At 33.5% G+C, this 24,666-nt stretch overlaps 1 protein-coding gene across 1 annotated transcript in view; it reads left to right on the top strand.

The window, feature by feature from the left end:
* The window catches only part of LOC114334662 (arrestin domain-containing protein 3-like), a 77,014-nt gene that overhangs the window by 40,809 nt on the left and 11,539 nt on the right, over positions 1-24,666 (top strand). Inside the window, exons 7-8 of the mRNA XM_050645328.1 lie at positions 10,472-10,598; positions 16,591-16,842. Coding sequence (XP_050501285.1) covers positions 10,472-10,598; positions 16,591-16,842 — 379 coding nt within the window. The remainder of the gene's footprint in view (positions 1-10,471; positions 10,599-16,590; positions 16,843-24,666) is intronic.

Here is a 24,666-nt window from a genome sequence, read left to right as displayed (position 1 = left end):
AAGTTGAGAAAAATTACGTTATACAATTTTAGTAATAATTTATTTAGGTACCCTTTTTCAATCAAGCAAAGCATTATAGCACGAAGAATGATATTCAATAGAACTTTCACAATTATCTGGCAACTGAACCTCATTGAATTGATGACCAAGTATTTTACTAACTTTGTAAAATGTTCGAAAATTACTCAAAAATGTTCCGTTGAATGGTTTCACTTTTGATTTGGCGACTTAAAATTTAAACTGTTGACACTCAAAAATAGACACAAAAACACTCCATAGTTAATATAAATTTTAATTTCCAACACACGTGGCAAACAGAAACTCAGAGACCATGTACTTTCAAATACTACTTTGTATAGCACAAAGTGTCACACTGACAAATGCAGCCTTCTAATACATACTTCTAAGCATAATGTGTCATATTTACGTCTATTCTTATAAGCACCGAAGTTTTAGACTCTTCACATTTTTCAATGTCGTTTACAGGGTTAAGATTTGAGTATGGAAAAAAATGTATACAACGTTTTTTGTAGGAAATTTTCCGTACTTTCTGATGCGCCTAATTAGAAAACCCTAAGAGATTGCTTTCACATGTTCTTTGACATTTTTTATTGTCATTTTGAGAATATCTAGAACAAACTCTACCCAAAAAAATAATTGTTTTGCAATATATATGCAGGATTGTAAATATTTTATCTTAACTTTTAAGATACCCTGTATATAATATTTCTTTAATTATTCGTATTTACAAACACGAAACGAGCGGTTGTCGGCGAGGCTCTAAAATGCACAGATGGGTGGGCGTATCTAATCGAGGGGTAGTTTAAGTGAGCAGTTTCTGTTTATTTTTAAGATATAAAAATAACAAAGTAGAGCCCTTTGACCCAATTTTTATTACTAATAGGCTAGTTCCCGCGAAAGCGAATTAAACCATGAAAAGGGGAAGATTAGCAGTAAGGGAATTTTGGTTGTGTGGGAACGAATACATTTAGTCAATTTTAAGATCTCAACGACATTAGACGTGTTATTGATTATAAGACGCATAGGGATAATACTAAGACGGGTATTATATTGATTAGACGCAAATTATCGATAAATACATTTCTTTTGTAAAAATAAGAACACGTAGAATTTTGGTCGCAAAGTACACTTTTACATTTCGATAAGTTAATAGTAACAATAATTTAGTTATCTATTTTATTAATTAAAACTATTAAACATCAAACGGACTTTAATTACGATCGTCTTTAAAGAAAACCTACATTTTGGGGGCTCAAACCGCGGATCTAAGAAAGACAATTTCGTTATAAAGTTCGCGAAATACCGTAAAGTGACGTGTAATTAAAAAATCGGCTCAATTGACGTGACGTAATTTTTGGAAACTGTTTATGACTGTTCGGGAAACGTGGAAACTGTTGGTGATTTTCGGACTTTTTTAAACTATTGGTGACTTCCGGACTTTGTAAACTGTTGGTGAATGGTTGTGTTGGTGGAGTAGCAGGCTAGTACAGTGTAGACGACGCTGTTAGGCAAAAAAGACGGCTGTTTGGGCAGTGAAGACGACGACGACGAGACGCAATCATAGCAGGCAGTATTACCAAGGAGAAATCAGGTGTGTTTGTTCCAATATTTTAAAAATAGTCAAGACACTTTGGTCTTGTGTCTGGAAATTAGAAATCTGACCAAAGATTATTTTTTTCGAGGAGCTGTGAACTGGAACTTTTGACGATAAACAGTGAATGTTGAGAACTATCATAAATTATTTAACGATTAACTTCTTTTTGTTTTTTTTTTCATTGTTTGTTTCTGTTCATTTATTTTAATAACTCATAACTTTGTTAGTATTTGTAGTAAATATTGATAATTTTGAAGAAAAAGCGACTACAATTCTACAGTTCACAAGTCAATTTGCACACGGGAAAAAATAATCTAACTTTTTAGTTAAAAGATAATCTATCTTTTTATTTTTATTTTTTTTTATTGTTTATTCTAATTAAGTATATACCTTTTTAAAATGCAGTCTAAACAAACTCTTAACGATTTTCCAAAAATTAGTTTAAACCTTAAAAATTCGGCATTAAGTGCTGTTAAAGCGTTGCATGTTGTCGCGTACGGGGATAAAGGGTTGCCGCGACAAACTAGAAAGAATCTGCGGAATTTCACAAAATTTTCGTGGGATAAAGAATCCGAGGAATATTCCACAAAAATAGAAGACATTAAAAACAAACTAAGTATGCCGGACTTAGTAGCAGTTTGCAGTGTTTTAGATCTGAACTACACTGGTTCAGAAGACGACGTGATTGAACGTATTTGTTCATTTTTGAACGACTTCAATCTTGAAGACGAGAATGACGATGAAGACGAAGACGCTAGCGATGATGACGGTGATAAAGACGTTTATCACAAGGAAAACGGTAAAGACGTTACCGAAGACGATCGCTATAATGAAGATAACGACGCAAATAGTGATAAAGACGCTTATCACGAGGAAGAAGGTAAAGACGTTACCGACGACGATAATAATGATGACGATATGGATGATGAAAGGACGACGGATTTATTTACGAGGAATAGATCAAAATCAAACAAAATAACGAGAAGTAGACTGAATGATTCATTTGCCTTAACTTTTAGAGACGTAGAGGATAGTATAAGAAATTTCGACGGAAAAGACGATTATCCTATAGGAAAATGGATCACTGATTTTGAAGAAATTTCCAATCTGATGGGATGGAATGATTTGCAAATGCTAATTTTTGCTCAACGCTCTCTAAAAGGAATAGCTAAACTGTATATACAGTCAGAGAAAGGAGTTAATAGCTGGAAGCTCCTGAAGAAGAGACTGACAGCAGAGTTTGAGAACAAAATAAGTAGTGCTGAAATTCAGAGAATGCTGATGAATCGGAAGAAGAAACAAGGTGAAAGCGTACAGGAGTATGTACTAAAAATGAGAGAAATCGGTAGCAGAGGAAACATCGAAAATGAAGTCATAATGCAGTATATAATTGAGGGAATTATGGACGACCCTGCTAATAAAGTAATACTTTATGGTGCCAAAAATTTCAATGACTTTAAAGAGAAGATTAAACTGTACGAATTGATTAAAAAACAGACGACGCAAAAATCAGTTAAAACCGAGACGCATAAAAAGACGTGGACGAACGAGGAAGTAAGACGAGATGAAAGAAGAGCGCCTCAAAGCAGGAATAAAAAGGAAGAAAAATGTTTCAATTGTGGAATTGAGGGACACAGATCGATGGATTGTCCTGACAAAGCCAAGGGAGTAAAATGTTTTAGATGCAATCAGTTTGGACACAGGTCTTTTCGATGCAATGAGAAAGAAGAAGAACCATCAACTTCTGGACATGTAAATGTTGTTAACTTGGGGTATAAAAACTCGGTAACATTGAAGGTTGGAAAATTATCACTACGTGCAATATTGGATACAGGAAGTGACATTAGTTCAATACGAGAAGATATTTTTGAAAAACATTTTGATGACGTGATTCTTTCACAAAACATATTAGATTTAAGTGGATTAGGAGGTACGAGAGTTAAAACTTTAGGTTCATTTAATAAAATGGTAGAAATTCAAGGAGAGGATTTTAATATTTTATTTCATGTTATTCCAAAAGGAGCACTAGACGTTGAAATTATTCTCGGAAACAATATACTGAGACAAGCAGAAGTTACAATAACCGAAGACGGAATAATTTTATCTAAAAAAAGAGTAGATACTTTTATAAGGAGGATTACAATAATTAGCGAGACGACAGTCAATAATGATTTTCAGCTGAACCATACAGAAGATACAAAAATAAAGACGGATATAGAGGAAGTAGTCAAAAGTTACGAACCTGACAAGACAAAGACGACGGAAGCATACGAGGACTTGTTTATAAAAAACAATATTCTGTTTAAATACGAAGAAGACAAGGATGTGTTAGTCATTCCGAAAAGGATGCAAACAGAAGTAGTTAGAAGCTTACACGAGGTAGAACATTTTGCTGTAGCAAAAACACAAGATTTGATTCGAAGAGAATGTTACATTCCAAATCTTAGAGCAAAAATCGAGCACTGCATAGGAAATTGCGTTAAATGTATACTTGGAAGCAAAAAAGAAGTTATAGAATGCGTGAAGAGACATCAAAAGGATTTCGGAAATCCGCTCCGTATAATATCTGACAGAGGTACCGCATTTACGGCGAAGGAATTCGAAGACTATTGCGAACAAAGAAGCATAAAGTCGACGCCGTTTGAAGTACTGTTCGGAACGAAGATGAAGAACAAAGAAGGTCTGAGGATGAAGGAGATCATAGAACAGGAGACAATTAAGCAATTTGATGAAGATAGAGAAATGCTGAGAAACGAGAGTCGACGTCAGTTAGTCAAAATTCAAGAGGAAAATAGACGCAGATATGATCTACGAAGAAGAAGGCCGAGGATGTATAAAAAGGAGGACTTAGTGGCAATCAAGAGAACACAGTTTGGTGGAGGACTCAAACTGCTGAAGAAATATTTTGGACCGTACGTGGTAGTACAACTGAATCCAAATGACAGGTACGAGGTAAAGAAATCTGGATACCATGATGGACCTCAGAGCACTTCAACGTGTGCAGAGTACATGAAGCCGTGGATAGATAACTACATGGAATCCGAGTCGGATTCCGAACAGGATGGCCGAATGTAGGATTGTAAATATTTTATCTTAACTTTTAAGATACCCTGTATATAATATTTCTTTAATTATTCGTATTTACAAACACGAAACGAGCGGTTGTCGGCGAGGCTCTAAAATGCACAGATGGGTGGGCGTATCTAATCGAGGGGTAGTTTAAGTGAGCAGTTTCTGTTTATTTTTAAGACATAAAAATAACAAAGTAGAGCCCTTTGACCCAATTTTTATTACTAATAGGCTAGTTCCCGCGAAAGCGAATTAAACCATGAAAAGGGGAAGATTAGCAGTAAGGGAATTTTGGTTGTGTGGGAACGAATACATTTAGTCGATTTTAAGATCTCAACGACATTAGACGTGTTATTGATTACAAGACGCATAGGGATAATACTAAGACGGGTATTATATTGATTAGACGCAAATTATCGATAAATACATTTCTTTTGTAAAAATAAGAACACGTAGAATTTTGGTCGCAAAGTACACTTTTACACTTTTACATTTCGATAAGTTAATAGTAACAATAATTTAGTTATCTATTTTATTAATTAAAACTATTAAACATCAAACGGACTTAAATTACGATCGTCTTTAAAGAAAACCTACATATACATGCATTGATACTTACCTCACTGTTTTTGGAGTGTGCATGTATAATGCAAATATGTGAATATAAATAATAATATACAACTAAAATTGCTTTATCAATATGTGATTAAGTCATTCTGAAAAAATGTTTTTTATTTATTTCCTTCGATTTGCCCAAACTTTTTGTCCGACATATAACTTTTTGCATTACAAAATATAATGTGTACATAAACAAATCAAAATTAGCTTGCTATTTATCACCAACATTTTTGTCTATATCTTACATGTTTAGAATGTCCGACTAGGAAAATTTCCCATTAATTTTGTCCGACAGAACTTCCAATTGCTTTTTTAACCTTTCATTAAACTCTCATGCAAAAATCAGACTGCTATTCATCACCAACATAGTTCCTGTGATGTGACATGTTCTACGTGTCGGACTCGTTAAAATGCCCAACCTTTTTGTCGGACAATCATTTTTTCATATATTATATAACGTTGGCTATTGAATAAACTTAAAAACAACTTGCTATTTTTCACCATCATAAACTTGTCAGGACGACACGTTTATCATGCTCCACCGTTAAAACTTCCCCTGTTTCAGTGTTCCCGTGCATCAATGTTTGTCCGACTAGACACCGTTAAGCTATTAACAAATTTTCAGCTTGCTATTAATCAACTTTTTTTTTCTTACGCGGGATCCAGGTCTACTATATAAAAAATGAATAACCATTTTCAATTTCGTTGCAACACGAAACTACAGCCGCATCACATCCTAGTTCAATCAGAGAGTGTAGCAAGAACCTCTACTGGTTTCGAAACTTATTAGTCTCTCATCAGGAGGCACATATGTTGCTCTCTCTGACCCAACCAGGACAAACCCCGGCGTGCAGTTACACATTGCAATGAACGAAATGGGATGGATGCCCTAGCGGCAACTGCAGAGAGTGCAGCAAGCACCAAGCACCTCTACCGGTTTCGAAACTTATTAGTCTCTCATCAGGAGGCACATATGCTGCTCTCTCTGGCCCAACCAGGACAAACCCCCGCGTGCAGTTACGCATTGCAACGAACGAAATGGCAGGGATGCCGTATCGGCAACTGCTAGCAAAAGACTAAGTTTTCAATCTAATAGCACATAAAATAATACCAAGAATATTACTCTACATCCCACCAGATTGAAAACAATGGGAACATTATCTGATTACACCTCCGAGGCTTCTACAATTTGCAAGCCATGCGGATGCTGAGGCTAAGGAAGATGAGGGAATTCTACAATTTACAATTCACGTCCCATCTGCTCAGCTCGGTAAAGTTCCAACGAGAATGGTTCCCTTAGTACTCCAATCAGAGTAAAACATGTAAATCAAAAATGAATAACCATTTTCAATTTCGTTGCAACACGATCTGGTGGGATGTAGAGTAGGGTGGGTCGAAAAAAATCGATATTTTTTTTTCGGATCGTAATACCGCGGAAAAGTTGCTAAATGGTATGACTAAAAAGGGGAAAAAATATTAAAATTATCGGATGTTATCTTCCGTTCGCGCATAAGCTCTAAAGTTTTGAAAAAAATAATTTTTTTTTGAAAATTTGTAATAATTTTTTTTTACGATATTTAATATGTACTAGTGAAAAATTTCATCTACGACACACTAATAAAGTAATATAAAAATACCGGTATTGCACTTCAACATCTTCCGTTCGCGCATGGACATCCAAATATAGCCAAAATACAAGAAAATCGGATTTTTGTCCTATTTTCTTTTCATGTATAGTTACAGATATCAATAATGTAATACCTAATATCTGATTATACATGTTCTGATAGTTAAAGAAAAAAATTCAGACGTAATTAGGCTTGGTTTTTCGATCGCGCACAGCGATACAAAACTTACTGTCAGCGCCACTAGCGGGTCAACGACCCACGCCGCGTCACGTGATACCCCCTCTCCGCTGCAGGCAGCCATTACACTGGTCCGCCGCGCAATTTTGTGTGCCAGTCTGCTGTTGTCTCTTGAGTGCGGTGGATGTGTTGCGTAGTGTGTGTTCCAAATTTCATATTTTGGTGTAGTTTTTTGAACAATTGTGCAATGAATGATGGCATTATCAAAGACAGTGATCACTAGACAAGAATTCCAGTGTCCGTTTTTCGGTACACCAAGAGACTTGCCGCCTAACAAGCTCCCTATAGGAGAGGACGTTCTTCGATGTATATCGAATGAGAGGTATAATTTAGCAGTTAAAGTAAACAACAAAAGAGTTAGTTTTGGACAAGTAGCCAATACAGTAGCTGGCAAAATAGTGTGTTTGTACAATAGAGCATCAATTCCCACCGTAAGTGATAAGAGAGTAGTACAACTGTTGACTGCACTGCATGACAAGTATTATAGTTTAAGAAAATCTCATACTCGAGACAAAAACAAGGAAGTCTTTAAGAGAAACCTTAAGAAAATGCTTAAGATGATTTTAAGAAAAAATGCTGTTTGCTTTTTGACATTGCGGCATGCAAATGCCCCATTGCCCTTGAATGTACCTGTCATAAAACATCGGATCAATGCCAGTGTATCTGCTCAATAACTTGTACTTGTGAAAAGCTTAAAAAAATACCTTTACTTGAGCTGAAATTTATCTATTCACTACGCACTCACGGCATTGGCAAAATTGGAGGTGTGGACTTAAATGAAACAAAGAAACGTGCCAAATCTTTACAGAGGAAATCTCGTTCCAGCTGTCCAAAACCAAAAGTAGATGTCCAAGTTTCCGAAACTGAACAACGTGATGAATCCTTGACCTCCAGTGACGATTGCAGTGACAGTGACCAAGAATTCATACCTGAATCTCCAAAAAAGAAATCCGGTTGGCAAATGAGGATTAACCTTAAATCTACTGCATTAACTAGTGATCGTTACGGTGTTTCCGATCGTGCTACAGCAGCAATAGCCTCAAGTGTTTTGCAGGACGTTGGCGTGGTAACTAATAGCGACAATTCACAAGTAGTTGACAAGTGTAAAATAAGAAGAGAAAAACACAATGTTAGGGCTGATTTGTCCAGTTCTATAACAGAAAATAAGCTAATTGGGCTATATTTTGATGGCCGTAAAGACGACACTATTGTGGTACAAGAGGCACATTCAAAACGATTTAAAAGAGTGGTAAAGGAGGAACATTACGTGCTTATACAAGAACCTGGTAATATATTTCTGGGTCACGTGACCCCGAATTCAGGAAGTTCAGAGGATATTGCGACCTCTATTATATCCTATTTGACAAGCAATGACATTTCTTTGGACGAATTAGTCGTTATTGGCTGTGATGGCACCAATGTTAACACCGGATTGAAAAACGGTATAATACGCCGTATTGAAACACACTTAGGTAAGCCTCTGCAATGGGCAGTTTGTCTTCTTCATTTTAATGAACTACCCTTCCGCCATTTATTTCAGTATTTAGATGGTAAGTCGACCGGGCCAAATTCTTTGAAAGGACCGATTGGTGGGAAATTGATCAAATGTGAAACACTTCCAGTAGTGCAGTTTGAAAGTATTGATTGCCAAATCCCTGAGATAGACAAAAAAACTCTTAGTAAGGATCAGAAGTATTTGCTGGAAATATCAGAAGCGATTAAATCAGGTGAATGCCCAAAAGATTTATCAATCAGGGATCCAGGACCTTTGTCTCACTCAAGGTGGCTAACAACAGCGAACCGTGCTTTAAGACTCTACATTAGTCAAGAAAATCCAACTGCTGAGTTCCAGGAAATAGTAATATTCATTCTGAAGTCATATATGCCGATGTGGTTTTGTATTAAGAAGACCAAACTTTTTACTGATGGCCCTAAGCTCGTGCACCAATGTATTGAAACCTCAAGATATCTTAAAGATGAACTCAAAGCTGTAATTGACCCAGTTATAGAGAGAAATGGGTTCTTTGCGCATCCAGAACATGTTATGATTACTATGACTCAAGATCCCAGAAAACATATAAGAGAACTGGGCCTCCGCCGCATCATTAAGGCAAGAGAAAGAGACCAAAAGAGGAAAACAATTCGAACATACGTGGCACCTAAGCTAAACTTTTCCGCAACAGACTACACGGAATTAAATTATTGGACAAACTGTGAATTTTCTTCGCCGCCTCTATTGAAAGATGTCACTGATGATGAACTGAAAACCTACATCAAAACAGAAGAAGTACCGAAGTGGGAAATCCTATCACAGAAGATGCCAGTCCATACTCAAGCAGTGGAGAGAAGCGTCAAGTTGGTGAGCGAGGCTTCTGCTAAGGTTTGCGGATCTGCAGCTCGAGACGGGTACATAAGAACGACACTTAAGTCAAGGTCCACGATGCCAGCCTTTGATAACAAAAGACAGTTCAAACTACCAGACATGTAATCTATTCGTAAGTGAAATATGTACTTTGTATTTATTGGATAATACATCAATAATATGTTGAAGCTTGTATATATTTATTTTTCCTAAGTCCACATTTTTGAGGTTTTCAACACTTTTTTGCTATTTTTACAGCCCATGCGCGAACGGAAGATGTTAAAACTCATTACCAGTATTTTTATATTAATTCATTAGTGTGTCGTAGATGACATTTTTCCCTATTACATATTAAATATCGTAATAAAAAAAATTATTAAAAATTTCCAAAAAACTTTAATTTTTTCAAAATTTAATCAAACTTTAGAGCTCATGCGCGAACGGAAGATAACATCCGATAATTTTAATATTTTTTCCCCTATTTAGTCATACCATTTAGCAACTTTTCCGCGGTATTACGATCCGAAAAAAAAATATCGATTTTTTTCGACCCACCCTAATGTAGAGTAATATTTTTGGTATTATTTTATGTGCTATTGGATTGAAAACTTAGACTTATGTATTAGTTTTCTCAGGATTCGGAAAAAAATTAATGCATTTAAAAAGCATTGGCCCGAATTTTTATGCCTACGATCTTTAAAACCGCAGTGAAAGTGTCATACCCTTTTGCTCGTAGGTTTTTGTCTCTCCCTTTGATTTAACAGTATCTACTTATATTCCATTTTGTCTCAATTTCTTAAAATAAAAGCCTTTTTATTATCTCGTAAAACATTTAGTGAAATTTACTAGTCTGAGTGTTTAAGTCAGTTAATAAGCGGAGTTAGGTTCCGTTCGAGATATCCACTGAGGAACTCATCAAAAACTGTAATGCATGTGTTTTAGGTTACAGCAGTTGTTCCAGGTTGCCACACCAATCTAGAGGTTGAAACTGGAATTAAACTGGGCCATATTCCTCTGCCAGAACGTCCTGGACCACCACCTGTTGCCCCTGTTATTACATCTCCAGCAGGTAATTTAGTAGGTTTACTGTAAAGAGGCCGAAATCATTAGACCGAAAGCAGTAGACCGAATTCATTAGACCGAATAGCACATTACAGAAAACCCCAATAGATCGAACAGTAGGAGACCGAAAGGGAGGAGACCGAAAAGCATTAGGTACATAATACAGGGTGCTCAAACAGGATTGTAATCTGAGCAAGGGTAACATCAACCTCCCTTTACCCTTTATCCAGGTTTAGGACTGTCAGCACGAAGTACTGGCGAGTTTAGAGGTTGTTTTTCTTTGCTCTGTTTTTTGTTTTTATTTGTTTTTGGTTTATTTTTTATTTATTATGTACAATACTAATGATAAAAATTAAATACAATACTAAAAATTAAATACTAAAAATAGTTTAGTTTTTTTGCTTTGTTTTTTGTTTTTTCTTTATTTGTTTTCGGTTTATTTTTTTATTTATTATGTACAATACTAAAAATTAAATACCAAAAATAGTTTACCTTCACTAATTTGTTTAACGGATGAAAGTTATTTCATATTTCATATCAGACTGTGTAAATTTACACGGACTAAATATACCTATAGTATAGAATAATACAAATAAATACAATAAACAAAAAGCCAGATATACAAAATCTTAGCATAATTTACTGCAATCTTTTTTAATTTACGTACCATTTCGGTCTAATGCTGTTCGGTCTAGTGAGGTTTCGGTAAAATGCTTTTCGGTCCAATGAGTTCGGTCTACTGCTTTCGGTCTAATGATTTTGGTCTAATTGTCGTGTACCAATTAAAATTTCATAATTTGTTAGATTAGGTTAAATAAAACGTAATTTTTAAATTATAATGTTTATTGTTTTTATATTATCGTAATTAAAATTCAAATTAGTCTTTATTCTCACATGGTGAAACATGAAATTTAGAATTACACAATAAGTTAAGAGCATACAGTAGCACGTCATCAATATAACTTCGGGAGATAGTATCATCCGTTTTTTCGTCAGGTCTGCGAAACTTTGGCAACAGTGGTAATCTTTGAAATTATCTAAAATCAATATTTTGACAATTGTCTCATCAATTGACTCATAGGCGCGCTAAATGGAAGTAATAGAAAACAATTTTATTATTAGTAAATAAATATTTACAAAGATAAACCAAAATGGGTCAAAATTTTAAGTTAACATAGGTATTTGCACGAAATAATAATAAAACAATAATAAATAGTCATTTCGTTGTGAAGCGAAACAAGAACCGTCTTATTTTATTTAGGTCATAGAGCGCCAAATGCACTTTAACTACCTACACTTGAGAGCAAAATAATCGACTCACTTGCGGAATAATTGTACACGTGGAATTTCTTAAACCTGTTGTCCGATTTGAGTGATTTTTTTAGTATGTTATAGCCTTATTATTTAAGAAAATCGATGTAATATTATTGTTGCTATACAGGTAAAGGTAATTTTATACCGGGTGTAACAATCATACTGTGTTTTTTCTTAAAGTTCGAAACACCCTGTGGAGTATTCTAGCATATAAAAGATATTTAAATTAAAATTCAATAATTGTAGGCTTATGCTTTATTAACATTTTCTTTTTTGACTCATTTGCTTATGTTGGATAATAAAAAAGTTAGGTACGTTTAAGAAAAAAACACCCTATGATTGTTACACCCGGTATAAAATGGCCTTTACCTGTCTAGCAATAATAATATTACATCGATTTTCTTAAATAATAAGGCTGTAACATACTAAAAAAAACACTCGAATCGGACAGGTTTACGAAATTCGAGACTTCTAACGTGTACAATTCAGCAAGTGAGTCGATTATTTTGCTCTCAAGTGTAGTTTCAACCCCTTTTTTTTTAAATAGAACTTTAAATGAACTTTTCCCATTTTTTAAACTATTGATAATATTTTTAGAATAAAAAATCCTCCTAAAACTTTATATACTCGCATTAGAATTCGAAATATTTTTACGTAAAATATACTTACCTACAATATAACTAAAACTCACAATTAACAATAATCTATTTTTTCAAATAGGCCAACAACTTAGTTCTGTTACACAAAAATATAATAAATTAACTATAAATGAACTTAACGAATGAAACTTAACCTATGAAACAACAATAACGAATTCTTAAAATGATACACTACTGCACTGAACAGATATCGATAAAAATAACAGAACAGATAAGAGAAAATCTGACGCAGGTTTGTCAAAATGACAGTGGCAATTTCTCTAACTTGCGTAATTAGTTATTAGTTATAATATGTTCGATTTCTTGTAAGAAATAAAAAATTTTAGTAGGTCCAAAATGACACAAAATCTAGGCATGGGATAAAAAAGTTTATTTGAAGAAAGTGTATTTATTTGTTCTTCTTAATGGCGGTACAGGCTCCTTTTTGCAATATTTTATTTAGTTATAGAGTAATTTCCACATACTAATATATTTCTAAAATTGGGCTCGGTACCGCCATTCTTTATTATATTACGAATATGTGTGCCAAATATCTCGACAAAATATTCAAAATTACGGTCGCAATCTTGGACCGCGTTTGTTGCTACCTATTGATCGCTACTGTTGCTAAAAAAAATTAAATCACGTTTTTTGCGTTTAGCTCGCTACAACTCTGGTCCGTTTTAATATTTTTTTCTAAAGTTTGTACACTATACAGGGTGAGGCAAATAAAGGGCCTATTAGAAATATCTCGAGAACTAAAGGCAACAGAATCATGAAAATTTGAATTAAGGGGTTTTGAATAGTCATCTGTTTATTGAAAATATTTTCATCCATTTGCTAAATATGAGGTCTTCTTTCTTAAAATATGAGGTTTTGTAATGTTATACAGGGTATTTTAAAAGATAATTACGTTTTTTTGTTAATTTCGTAGCAACATTCACACCCTGTAGAATTGTAGTAGTTTGACATCTAAAACTCTACTTACGTTCAAATGATTTTTAATATAGTCTACTATTGTTAAGAATCATAGGTATAGCTAATTTTTTAATTTTAGTGTACAGGGTTGGTCGAAACTCGGAATGAGTATTTTCTGAGTTTTCTTAAATGGAACACCCTGTATTTTAGTATTGTAATGAAATGATATTTTATGGTACTTTTTTATTTCTTAAGCATTTCCTATACCTAACTGCTTTAATTTGTGCTTAATTGTTAATCGCACCAACAATCTTAACTATGTAGGTATTTTGATAGCTAAACCATTATTGGTAATTTTAAGGATCAGTCTGGATTAATATGTATTTATTTCTGAAAAAATTATTTGTGATTTAATATTTTCACGGCCAACCTATTAAAATTTTACGTATTTTTTCTTGCAATTAATGTTTAGCTTGAATCACCAATAACTCACAAATTAAAGCAGTTAGGTATAGGGAATACTTATAAAATAAAAAAGTACCATGAAATATCATTTCATTACAATAATAAAATACAGGGTGTTCCATTTAAGAAAACTCAGAAAATATTCATTCCGAGTTTCGACCAACCCTGTATCCTAAAAATCCAAAATTAGCTATACTAACGATTTTTAACAATAATAGACTATATTAAAAATCACCTGAACGTAAGCAGAGTTTTTAATGTCAAACTATTACAATTATACAGGGTGTGAATATTGCTACGAAATTAATAAAAAAAAACGTAAATATCTCTTAAAATACCCTGTATAATATTACAAAACCTCATATTTTAAATGGGAAATAAGATATTGAGGAGAATCCAAAAATGTGAAAATATACAGGGTGTTCCATTTAAAAAAACGAAGTTATAAGCAACTTCCGGTATAACCGTAAGTTGCAAAGAGATGAAAATATTTTCATTTAATAGATCATCCTTCAAAACCCCTTTATTCCAATTTTCATGATTCTGTTGCTTTTAGTTCTCGAGATATTTCTAATAGGCCAGTTATCTGCCTCGCCCTATATATCGCTCACTTTTTTGAAGACAATGGTTTCTGCTTTAAGCATTTAGTCTTATTCTAGTTAAAGTTATGAATCTTTTAAAGTACAAGGTGCAGATTCGTGAATTGCAAAGTTTAATCGCAAAATTTGACGGACAAAATTTAAAATATACCAAGATTTTAAATCAAATTCAAAAATAAAACATGAGTACAAAGAAGTTTTCTGGAAAGTTTTGGACCAAAATGTTTAATAGAAAACGAATGGTGCATCGTTTAACATCTACGTTATAAATCCCCAAAATAACGGTAATTTTTCGAGATACTGATCATTGGTGGTGAATGGGTAATTTTGGTCTTACTTTATGTTTTGATGGTGCTGAAAACGAAAATCAAGTTTATTTTGAATTTTAGATGGGAGAAAATTGTCAAAATCGGAATTTTGCCCTAAAAATAAAAAAAGGTAAACCACGTTTTTCTTAATATTAAAAGTTGCACCATATTTTTTCTATAACACATCTAGACGTAAAACTCCCCAGAAACTTCTTTGAACTCCATGGTTTAACATAAACGTAATCAAATAGATAAATTTTAAATTTTGTCACTTAATTTTTGCGATTTAACTCTGCAATTCACGAATCTGCACCTTTTATTTTTTAAAATTCATAACTTTTATAAAAAAAAAAGACCGAAAGACTACAGTTACTTTCATAGTCTTCACAAAGGTAAGAAATATATGCCGTAGAAATTTTAGAAAAAAAATATTAAAATGGAACAGAGTTGTAGCGAGTTAAACGTAAAAATTCGTGACTTCACTTTTTTTTCAGTTTTAGGTAAAATTGCGATTTTGACAATGTTCCGTCACATAGAATTCAAAATAAACCTCTTTTTTATTGTCAGCACCATCGAAAACATAAAATAAGACCAAAATTAGCCATTCACCACCCATGGTCAGTATCTCGAAAAATAATCGATAAATAAATCGATAAATAAATTTTTTCTATAAAATATTTTGATCTAAAATTTTCCAGATAACTTCTTTGTACTCTCTATTTTAACATAAACGTGATTAAAAGGCTAAATTTTAAATTTCGTCGTACAATTTTCGCGATTAAACTTTGCAATGCACAAATCCGCACCTTTTCCTTTGAAAAATTCATATCCTTTATCCAAATCAGAATTAAAGCTTAAAGCAGGTACCGTTGTCTTTAGAAATGTTTATATACTTTAAAAATTTCAGAAAAAAATATTAAAATTGAACAGAGTTTTAGCGATGTAAACGCAAAAAAACGTGATTTAATTTTTTTTATTTTTAGGTTAAAATTGCGATTTTGACAATGTTCCCCCACATAAAATTAAATATAAAGTATGAATAAAATTAGCCATTCACCTCTCCGTGGTCAGTACCTGGTCATATTAGGGGTATCTCCCGCTCGCCTATTTCTTATACTGGAAAACAAATTCTGGTAACAACCTAAATCCAAGCCTTCTACAATTTACAAAGCAATCGGACGATATATGGATAGACGTGAGGAATCTACAATATGCATTCCACGACACGTAAACTGTCTTTCTGTATATCTATTTTATTTTTTACTTCTTCTTCTTCGGGTGCTATGTCCGTTTATCGAATGTTAGCGATCATGTTGGCTATCATAACTTTATTCGCAGCAGATCTGAAGAGCGATTCCGAAGTGTGACCAAACCATTGCCTCAAATTTCTTAACCAAGATGTTCTTCTTCTTCCTCGACTTCTTCTGCCTAATATTTTACCCTGCATAATTAGATGTAGAATGCTATATTTTTCCAGATGTCTACAACCTTTCGCGCTGTATTTTTTACTAGTGATATGATAAAGTACATGAAGATAGAATATAAAAAAAATGAATAGGTCAAACAAAAATTGATTTTGAATAGGTTCCGCGGAGATAGAAAAGTGTCACTAGATAAAGAACAATTTTTCGTAGGTTACTTCAATCGTGTTGCTCTAAACAGCACAAGAAAACTATTTTGAACATTCATAGAAGTATAACAACATATTTGATTAATTTTAAACAACCTTTAAAATAGATTTTAACTTTTTTTCTCAGATCAGCCAATGTTTAACACAAATATAACCCCACCACCTTACCCGACAGATGGTGAGAGAGCACCGCCCTATCCAACAGGAGCTCCCCAATTTCCAACCCCAAATGGAACCGATTTTCCTACCATTGGAATGCCAGTGCCGGTTCACAGAGGTATTCCATCAAGTTCAGCAACCGCCCCCTTGGAAGAGGGAGCTGCCTCGGCCCCACCTAAAGCTAAATTAGCAACTGATGATGATTTTGAAATGTTGGATGGTAAGTTTATAATTATTATTGCGATATTTGTTTTAGTCCATTGAAATGTTACATTTTTTAGGCCATACCTTGCATTGTTAGAGGAGTAAATTTTATTTTTTTTAATATGTAGGAAGGGTCAGTAAAATCTTAAGTTCAAGTTTTTGAAGTCGCTACCCTTGTCCTCCGGCCGCCATCTTGGAAAAGGGGTGCAAAGGGGTTTCGCGCTGTATCTCGTAAACTACCAATACTACAGAAAATTTAGTAACACATAAAATGTAGCAAATTAAATTTTCTACAATTTTGTTTCTATCACTTTTTATCGTCAAGTGACCAACAAAAATGATATAAATAAAAGTAAGTGAATTTTTTTTAACAAGTTTCCTTTTGGATGTTATAGCTTTTTTCAGTTCATTTTACAATAAATTACCATTATTGCAATTTTGTAGGGGGTTTTTCAACGATTCCACTATAAAGTTGTTTAATTTTATTTATTTATCTAGTTTTTACAGCGCTTCAAACTTGACCAGATTCTCGAATGCTCATAGGGATGCAATAAAAACAAAACGTTAGGCTTAATTTTTTGTATTCATATATTTTTTATTCATGAGGTAGAGTCTGGAGGAGCGTTTTTTTGTGTTGTATCCCCAGTGGGCCTTATCCACGGACAATTTCTAGACAAAATAATATTCAGCACACAGCTGAACATTTGAGGGCTGCATTTCGGCAACCGCACACACTTCCACAGTTTCCTTTGTATCTTCAAAAGATTAATTTCATAAGCTCGGGGGATGCTGGAGGCTTGGAAGTTTGGATTGGTATCCAATATTTTCCATGACTTTTCCAGCCCTAATCTTTCGGATAACATGACTGAATCTAGTGATTCACTCGGAGACTGTGAGTGAAAATGGGTTGCATCTGATGTTGGAGGAAGTGAGGAGAGATTAAATGCATTTTTGTCACTGTCTTAGCGAATCGTTTTTTATCTCAGGGTATCCAGAGAATCGTCTTTATTTCCGCCATATATGTAAAGAGATGAAAAAACGTTCGCCAACAACACTAAGTAAAGACGGCTCGACTTTCTCACTGACAAATAATGTTGTTCCACTAGCTAACTCAGACTCAGGATGCTTCTGCAAAATTTTTATGAATTTTACTTTGCCCATGGCCATGTTATACAGGCTGACGTTGTATCGCATCCTGAGAAGGCATAGAGAAACAGAAATTTATCTGCAATTACGTCGTCATATATAAAACTTGAAGGACAGTACAATTGTTCGGACGTATGCCCTTTTGAAGGTTTTAAAAAAATACATTAGATGGATTTCTTCCTAATGCCGTGAGAAAGACAATGATGTCGACGTCTTCTGCTATGATTGTCACCGAATCATATGACTTTGATGCAGCAAGCGCACAACGGACGATGACAGCATCTGCATCAGGTTCAACCTGGTCGACACTAAAACCCACCTCTGATAGAGCAGTCTTCAGAAGGCATATGAAGTTAGCTTTGTTCGTTTCATTACCAAGAAATTTTTCTTGCGTTAATCTTGGTACGGTGCTCTGTCGATTGGTGCTTTTTAGTGCGATGCAAGCGCTCCCATGACTTTATTCCTGCGATATAGGATTTTCGGAATAGCGATCAAATACTATACTTGTAGACAATCCATAATGTTGTTGCACATACCGAACATACTTGATAATGTTGTTAAAAGAAGAATTTCTATCCCAAAACACTTAATGTATCAGAAAACCACCATCGATAACAAAGTGGCTTCTATGACTGTTATTACAGGATCGTTTTATTGGGGTAAAGTCATTAAACAAAGATGATTTGATACCTTTTCTCATTCCATCCTCGGTGAATGATGCCACTGGAAAAGGTGCAAAAATTGTTTAATAATAGCAAAGGAATATTAAGATCATAATTTCATGAATAAAAAATATATACAGGGTGTCCCAGACTAATTTAGCCACGCTATATCTCTTAAACGAATAGAGATTTTCGAATGGGACAAAAAGTAGTCTATTCTACTTGTCATACAGTTTAATATGGCGTAGAAAAAAAATCATCCCCTAAATATTCATCCCTTAGTTACAACCCCTAACTTTAATTTTTTTAATACCACCCTGTATATTTTTTTATAGTTTTGGATGTGGTCTTCTATCGTCTATTCAACACATTTCTTGAAAATAAAATCGGTTCGTAAATAACCAAGAAAATATCAGTTTAGTTTTGTTAATTATGTGTCCCAGACTAAATTATCCAGGCTATATTTCTTAAACGAATAGAGATTTTCGAATGGGACAAAAACTGATCTATTACATTTGTAATACACTTTAATATGGCGTAGAAAAAAATTATCCCCTAAATATTCATCCCTTAGTTACAACCCCTAACTTTATTTTTTTTTAATAGCATCCTGTAAGTTAGGGATGAATATTTAGGGGATGAATTTTTTCTACGCCATATGACAGTGTATTACAAATGGAATAGATCAGTTTTTGTCCCATTCGAAAAGCTCTATTCGTTTAAGAAATATAGCCTGGATAAATTAGTCTGGGACACACAATTAACAAAAATAAACTGATAGTTTCTTGGTTATTTACGAACCGATTTTATTTTCAAAAAGTGTGTTGAATAGACGATAAAAGACCACATCCAAAACTATAAAAAAATATACAGGGTGCTATTAAAAAAATTAAAGTTAGGGGTTGTAACTAAGGGATGAATATTTAGGGGATGATATTTTTGTACGCCATATTAAAGTGAATTACAAGTAGAATATATCACTTTTTGTCACATTCGAAAATCTCTATTCGTTTAAGAGATATAGCGTGGCTAAATTAGTCTGGGACACTCTGTATAGATAGAAATTAAGCCTAACGGTTTGATTTTATTGTATCTCTATGAGCATTCGGGAATCTGGTTCAGTTTGGAGAGCTGTGAAACCTAGAAAAATAAATAATATTAAACAACTTTATACTATAAAATTTTTCGTTGAAAAACCCTCTACAGAATTACTATGTCATTTTATTGTAAAATGAACGGAAAAAAGTTATAACCTCCAAAAGGAAACTTGTTACAAACTTTTCTCTTATTTTTGTTTATAACTTTTTTGTTGGTCACTTGACGATAAAAAGTAATAGATATAAAAATGTAGAAAATTTAATTTGCTACATTTTATGTGTAATTACATTTTCTGTAGGGTTGCTAGTTTACGAGATACAGCGCCAAAGTCCTTTACGCTCTTTTTCCAAGATGGCGGCCGGGGGACAAGGGTGGCGACCCCAAAAACTTGAACTTAAGCTTCTACTGAGCCTCCTACACATTAAAAAAATAAAATTGATTCCTCTAACAGATGCAATCCTAAATGTAACATTTCAATGGACTATTTAGAAAGGTGGAAACTCTATACACTAGGCATGTTCAATTTAAACATATCTTCGATCCAGAAAATTTGTCGGTAAACATATCTACAAATAATTACTAATACATTTAAGGCACATATTCCATTGTTCCAGCAACCGATGCACATCCTGTTTAAAGAATTTTTGTGGCTGTAGATCGATGCATTTAATAACGGCATTTTGTATTTCTTCGTCAATCTGAAAACGATTACCTTTTAACGCCATTTTCAGTGGCCCAAAGATGTGCAAATCGTAGAGCGATAAATCGGAATTATAGCGTGGATACTCTAATATCCTCAACTTCTTTTGTTGTAGATTTTTTCATTTTTTCGGCGACGTAAAGCAGAACATTGCCGTGCAGAAGAATGGCAAGCTTTTCTGGACGTTTTGGTCATATTGCTTTTTAACCTTGTTTACAGTTTCCCTATAAGCGTTTTCGTTAATATGCACTCTGGGTTCAGAAAACTCCATGAGCAAGGGTTCTTTATGGTTGAAAAAGCATGTTAACGTTGTTCTGAAGCTATTTTCTTGTGGCATTTTTACAATTTTAACTATTTATAATGGGAAATAAGCCACAATATTATTAAAAAATGATTTTTATTAACGTTTCGACGCCCAAATCGGGTGCCGTTGTCAAAATACAAAATACTACTAACAGAAAAAAAATGTTGTTGCTTAGTAAAAAAATTCTTCTAATAATTTATTTAATTTTACTCATTTATATCGGCAATTCAGATACACATGATACATTTTAAAGTAGAAGACTTTAAAATGATATTGCCAATATTTATGAGTTGCGTTCCTGGGACGACTTTACTGAAAGATAGTTCATTCGATTACATGAAATCGACCCCAACTCAAGAATATCCGTCACAAAAAGATCATAGCATGTGATCTGTCTTTAAAAAGACAACCACATGCAACGGTGACATTAAAATTCTCGCGTTAGAGATCTCATAGTAAATGACGAGGGAAAACCAGGAAAAACCTCGTGATACTATCCCGACATCGTAAGTATTTGGTCTTACATTTAAATTACTCTCAAAATTAATACCAAATTCTGACTTTACTATAATTTTGTTTAAATTATAAATAATATCAATAATACATGGATATATAAGTAATATTAAAATGTAAAATATGTACTAACTCGACTACTGACTTACTAATTGTGGTATTCTCTTTCTATTGACTTCCTCTTTCAGTATGGGTATCCACATCCTACTGCATTCCACCGAGGAATTTGCGACACAATTGGTTTCGTTTAGCATAATTAGAGCCGCTTCTTTGATTTTTCTCTTTTTACTATCTGTTTCTTTCAGGACTATACTTGAATCTCTCCACTGAACTCTATGTTCATTATCCCATGCGTGTTGACATATTTGAGATCTATCAAACTCTCTATTTTTAATATAAGATTGATGTTCACTTATTCGAACGTTTAATGGTCTTGATGTTTCACCTATATAAAACTGTTCGCATTCACAAGGTATTTTATAAATATAATTATTTGTCCTTTCTTGTTCATTGTTAGGTTTAGTCTTAGATAGATTAATATTAATAAAAATCATTTTTTAATAATATTGTGGCTTATTTCCCATTATAAATAGTTAAAAAAGCATGTTAACATTATCTTTTCCGCAGAAGATTGAAGTTGGTATGGCCGCACGCCGATTATATTTGGACGGATTGTTAACAACAAAACGCCATTTTGAAGTCATACATACAGGGTGTCCCAGACTAATTTCACCACGCTATATCTCTTAAACGAATAGAGATTTTCGAATGGGACACAATGTGATATACATAGTGAGTTTTATGTATGGAAACACTCAATTATCTCGGAAAAAACTTGCACGATTTTTATAGATTTTGGTAGGTAAAGGTTTTCTGAGGCGGCCGATATTATAGTGGCAATTACATTGTTGTCAGATTTTCCGTTTTTCTGGAAATCTAATGAATTTTCTTATTTCGAATGGAATCCCCTGTATATTTTTTGCGTTTTGAAGTCCTAAAGATTGGCTATTTTTCATGTTATATTCCCTATACCTAAATGCCATAATTTCGGAGTTATTGCTACATTTATTTTAAAAAACAATTTTAAACAAATTATAAAAGTCGATTTTTCCGGTTCGGGTAAATATTACTTTAGGTTCTTTGGATCATTGGGAACAAAAAAGATTTTTTGTAATTTTTTTATAAAATCAATCGTTTCCGAGTTATAAACAGTTTAAAAATGAAAAAAATCGAATAATGACGATTTTCAAGGTTCAAAAACACAAATAAAAAAATATAATTTTATAAATTACGAAGTACCTAAATTCAAGCTCTATCCTTTTTCTAGGAGCTGGTCATAAGAGTTTTTGGTACGTTTTATTCTAAAGCATCGCTTTTTAATTTGTTAATAAAGCGCATATGAGAGGACGGGCGATCGGGCTGCATTAACAACTAGAAAAAATATTTTAATATAAAACAAGTTCAAATTACTTATCGATATCTGGTAAAATAAGGCTTGAACTTGAATTTGGGTACTACTCAGTTTCAAAACTAATAATTTTTATTTGTATTTTTGAACCTTGAAAATCGTCATTATTCGATATTTTTCAGTTTTAAATTGTTTATAACTCGGAAACGATTAATTTTATAGAAAAATTACGAAATATCTTTTTTGTTGACAATGATCCAAAGAATCTAAAATAATATTTACCCGAGCCGAAAAAATTGATTTTTATAATTTGTTTAAAATTTTTTTTTAATAAATGTAGCAATAACTCCGAAATTATGGCATTTAGGTATAGGGAATATAACATGAAAAATAGTCAGTATTTCTTTAGGACTTCAAAACGTAAAAAATATACAGGGTGTTCCATTTGAATTAAGAAAGTTTATTAGATTTCCAGAAAAACGAAAAATCTGACAACAATGTAATTGCCACTATAATATCGGGCACCTCAGCAAACCCTTACCCACCAAAATTATAAAAATCGTGCAAGCCGTTTCTGAGATAATTGAGTGTTTCCATACATAAAACTCACTCTGTATTCTACTTGTAATACACTTTAATATGGCGTACAAAAAAATCATCCCCTGAATATTCATCCCTTAGTTACAACTTCTAACTTTTTAATAGCACTTTTTTAGCAACTTTTTTAATAGCACTTGTATATTTTTTATAGTTTTGGATGTGGTCTTTTATCGTCTATTCAACACATTTTTTGAAAATAAAATCGGTTCGTAAATAACCAAGAAACTATCAGTTTATTTTTGTTAATTATGTGTGCCAGACTAATTTATCCAGGCTATATTTCTTAAACGAATAGAATGGGACAACAACTGATCTATTCCATTTGTAATACACTTTCATATGGCGTAGAAAAAATTCATCCCCTAAATATTTATCCCTAACTTACAGGGTGCTATTAAAAAAAATAAAGTTAGGGGTTGTAACTAAGGGATGAATATTTAGGGGATAATTTTTTTCTACGCCATATTAAAGTGTATTACAAATGTAACAGATCAGTTTTTGTCCCATTCGAAAATCTCTATTCGTTTAAGAAATATAGCCTGGATAAATTAGTCTGGGACACATAATTATACACGTAGGATACTGGGCCCAATAAATGAAAATAACAACTGGCGAATGAGGTATAATAGAGAAATATACGAGCAATATAGCGAACCAACTCTAGCACAATACACTAAACTGCAGAGATTACCGTGGGCAGGGCACGTGGTTCGCATGCATGAGAATAGAATCCCCAGAAAATTGCTAAATGCGAGAATGCAGGGAAAAAGACCTGTTGGAAGACCTAAAAAGAGATGGGAAGACGAAGTCGATGAGGATGCCAGGAACTTCCTGGGAACGCGTTCATGGAAAAGAACAGCGGTAAATCGAAATGATTGGAGAAGCTTGTTGAAGGAGGCCAAGGCTCGATTTGGGCTGTAGTGCCATTTAATGGATGGACACATAATTAACAAAACTAAACTGATATTTTCTTGGTTATTTACGAACCGATTTTATTTTCAAAAAATGTATTCAATAGACGATAGAAGACCACATCCAAAACTATAAAAAAATATACAGGGTGTTATTAAAAAAATTAAAATTAGGGGTTCATTTTTTCTACGTCATATTAAAGTGTATTACAAGTAGAATAGACCACTTCTTGTCCCATTCGAAAATCTCTATTCGTTTAAGATATATAGCGTGGGTAAATTAGTCTGGGACACCCTGTATATAAATACACGTAGGTGTCGAAGTGTACAAGCTCTCTTAAATTTTTTCTACAAATTTACGCCACTCTTTTCTGTATCTAGCTAAATAGTTCCTTCGCCTCATTCCATGTCTTCCCTCTTTCTTCGAGAATCTTGTTTATATTCCATGTTTTTTTTTTGGTCATCCTGTACGGTTTTTTCCTATTTTTCTCGCTTCCC

Source organism: Diabrotica virgifera, chromosome 3, assembly GCF_917563875.1.
Source record: "Diabrotica virgifera virgifera chromosome 3, PGI_DIABVI_V3a".
In the NCBI taxonomy this organism is placed as follows: domain Eukaryota; kingdom Metazoa; phylum Arthropoda; class Insecta; order Coleoptera; family Chrysomelidae; genus Diabrotica; species Diabrotica virgifera.
The sequence above is the reverse complement of the archived record's forward strand: the minus strand, read 5'-3'. Positions and strand labels throughout refer to the sequence as shown.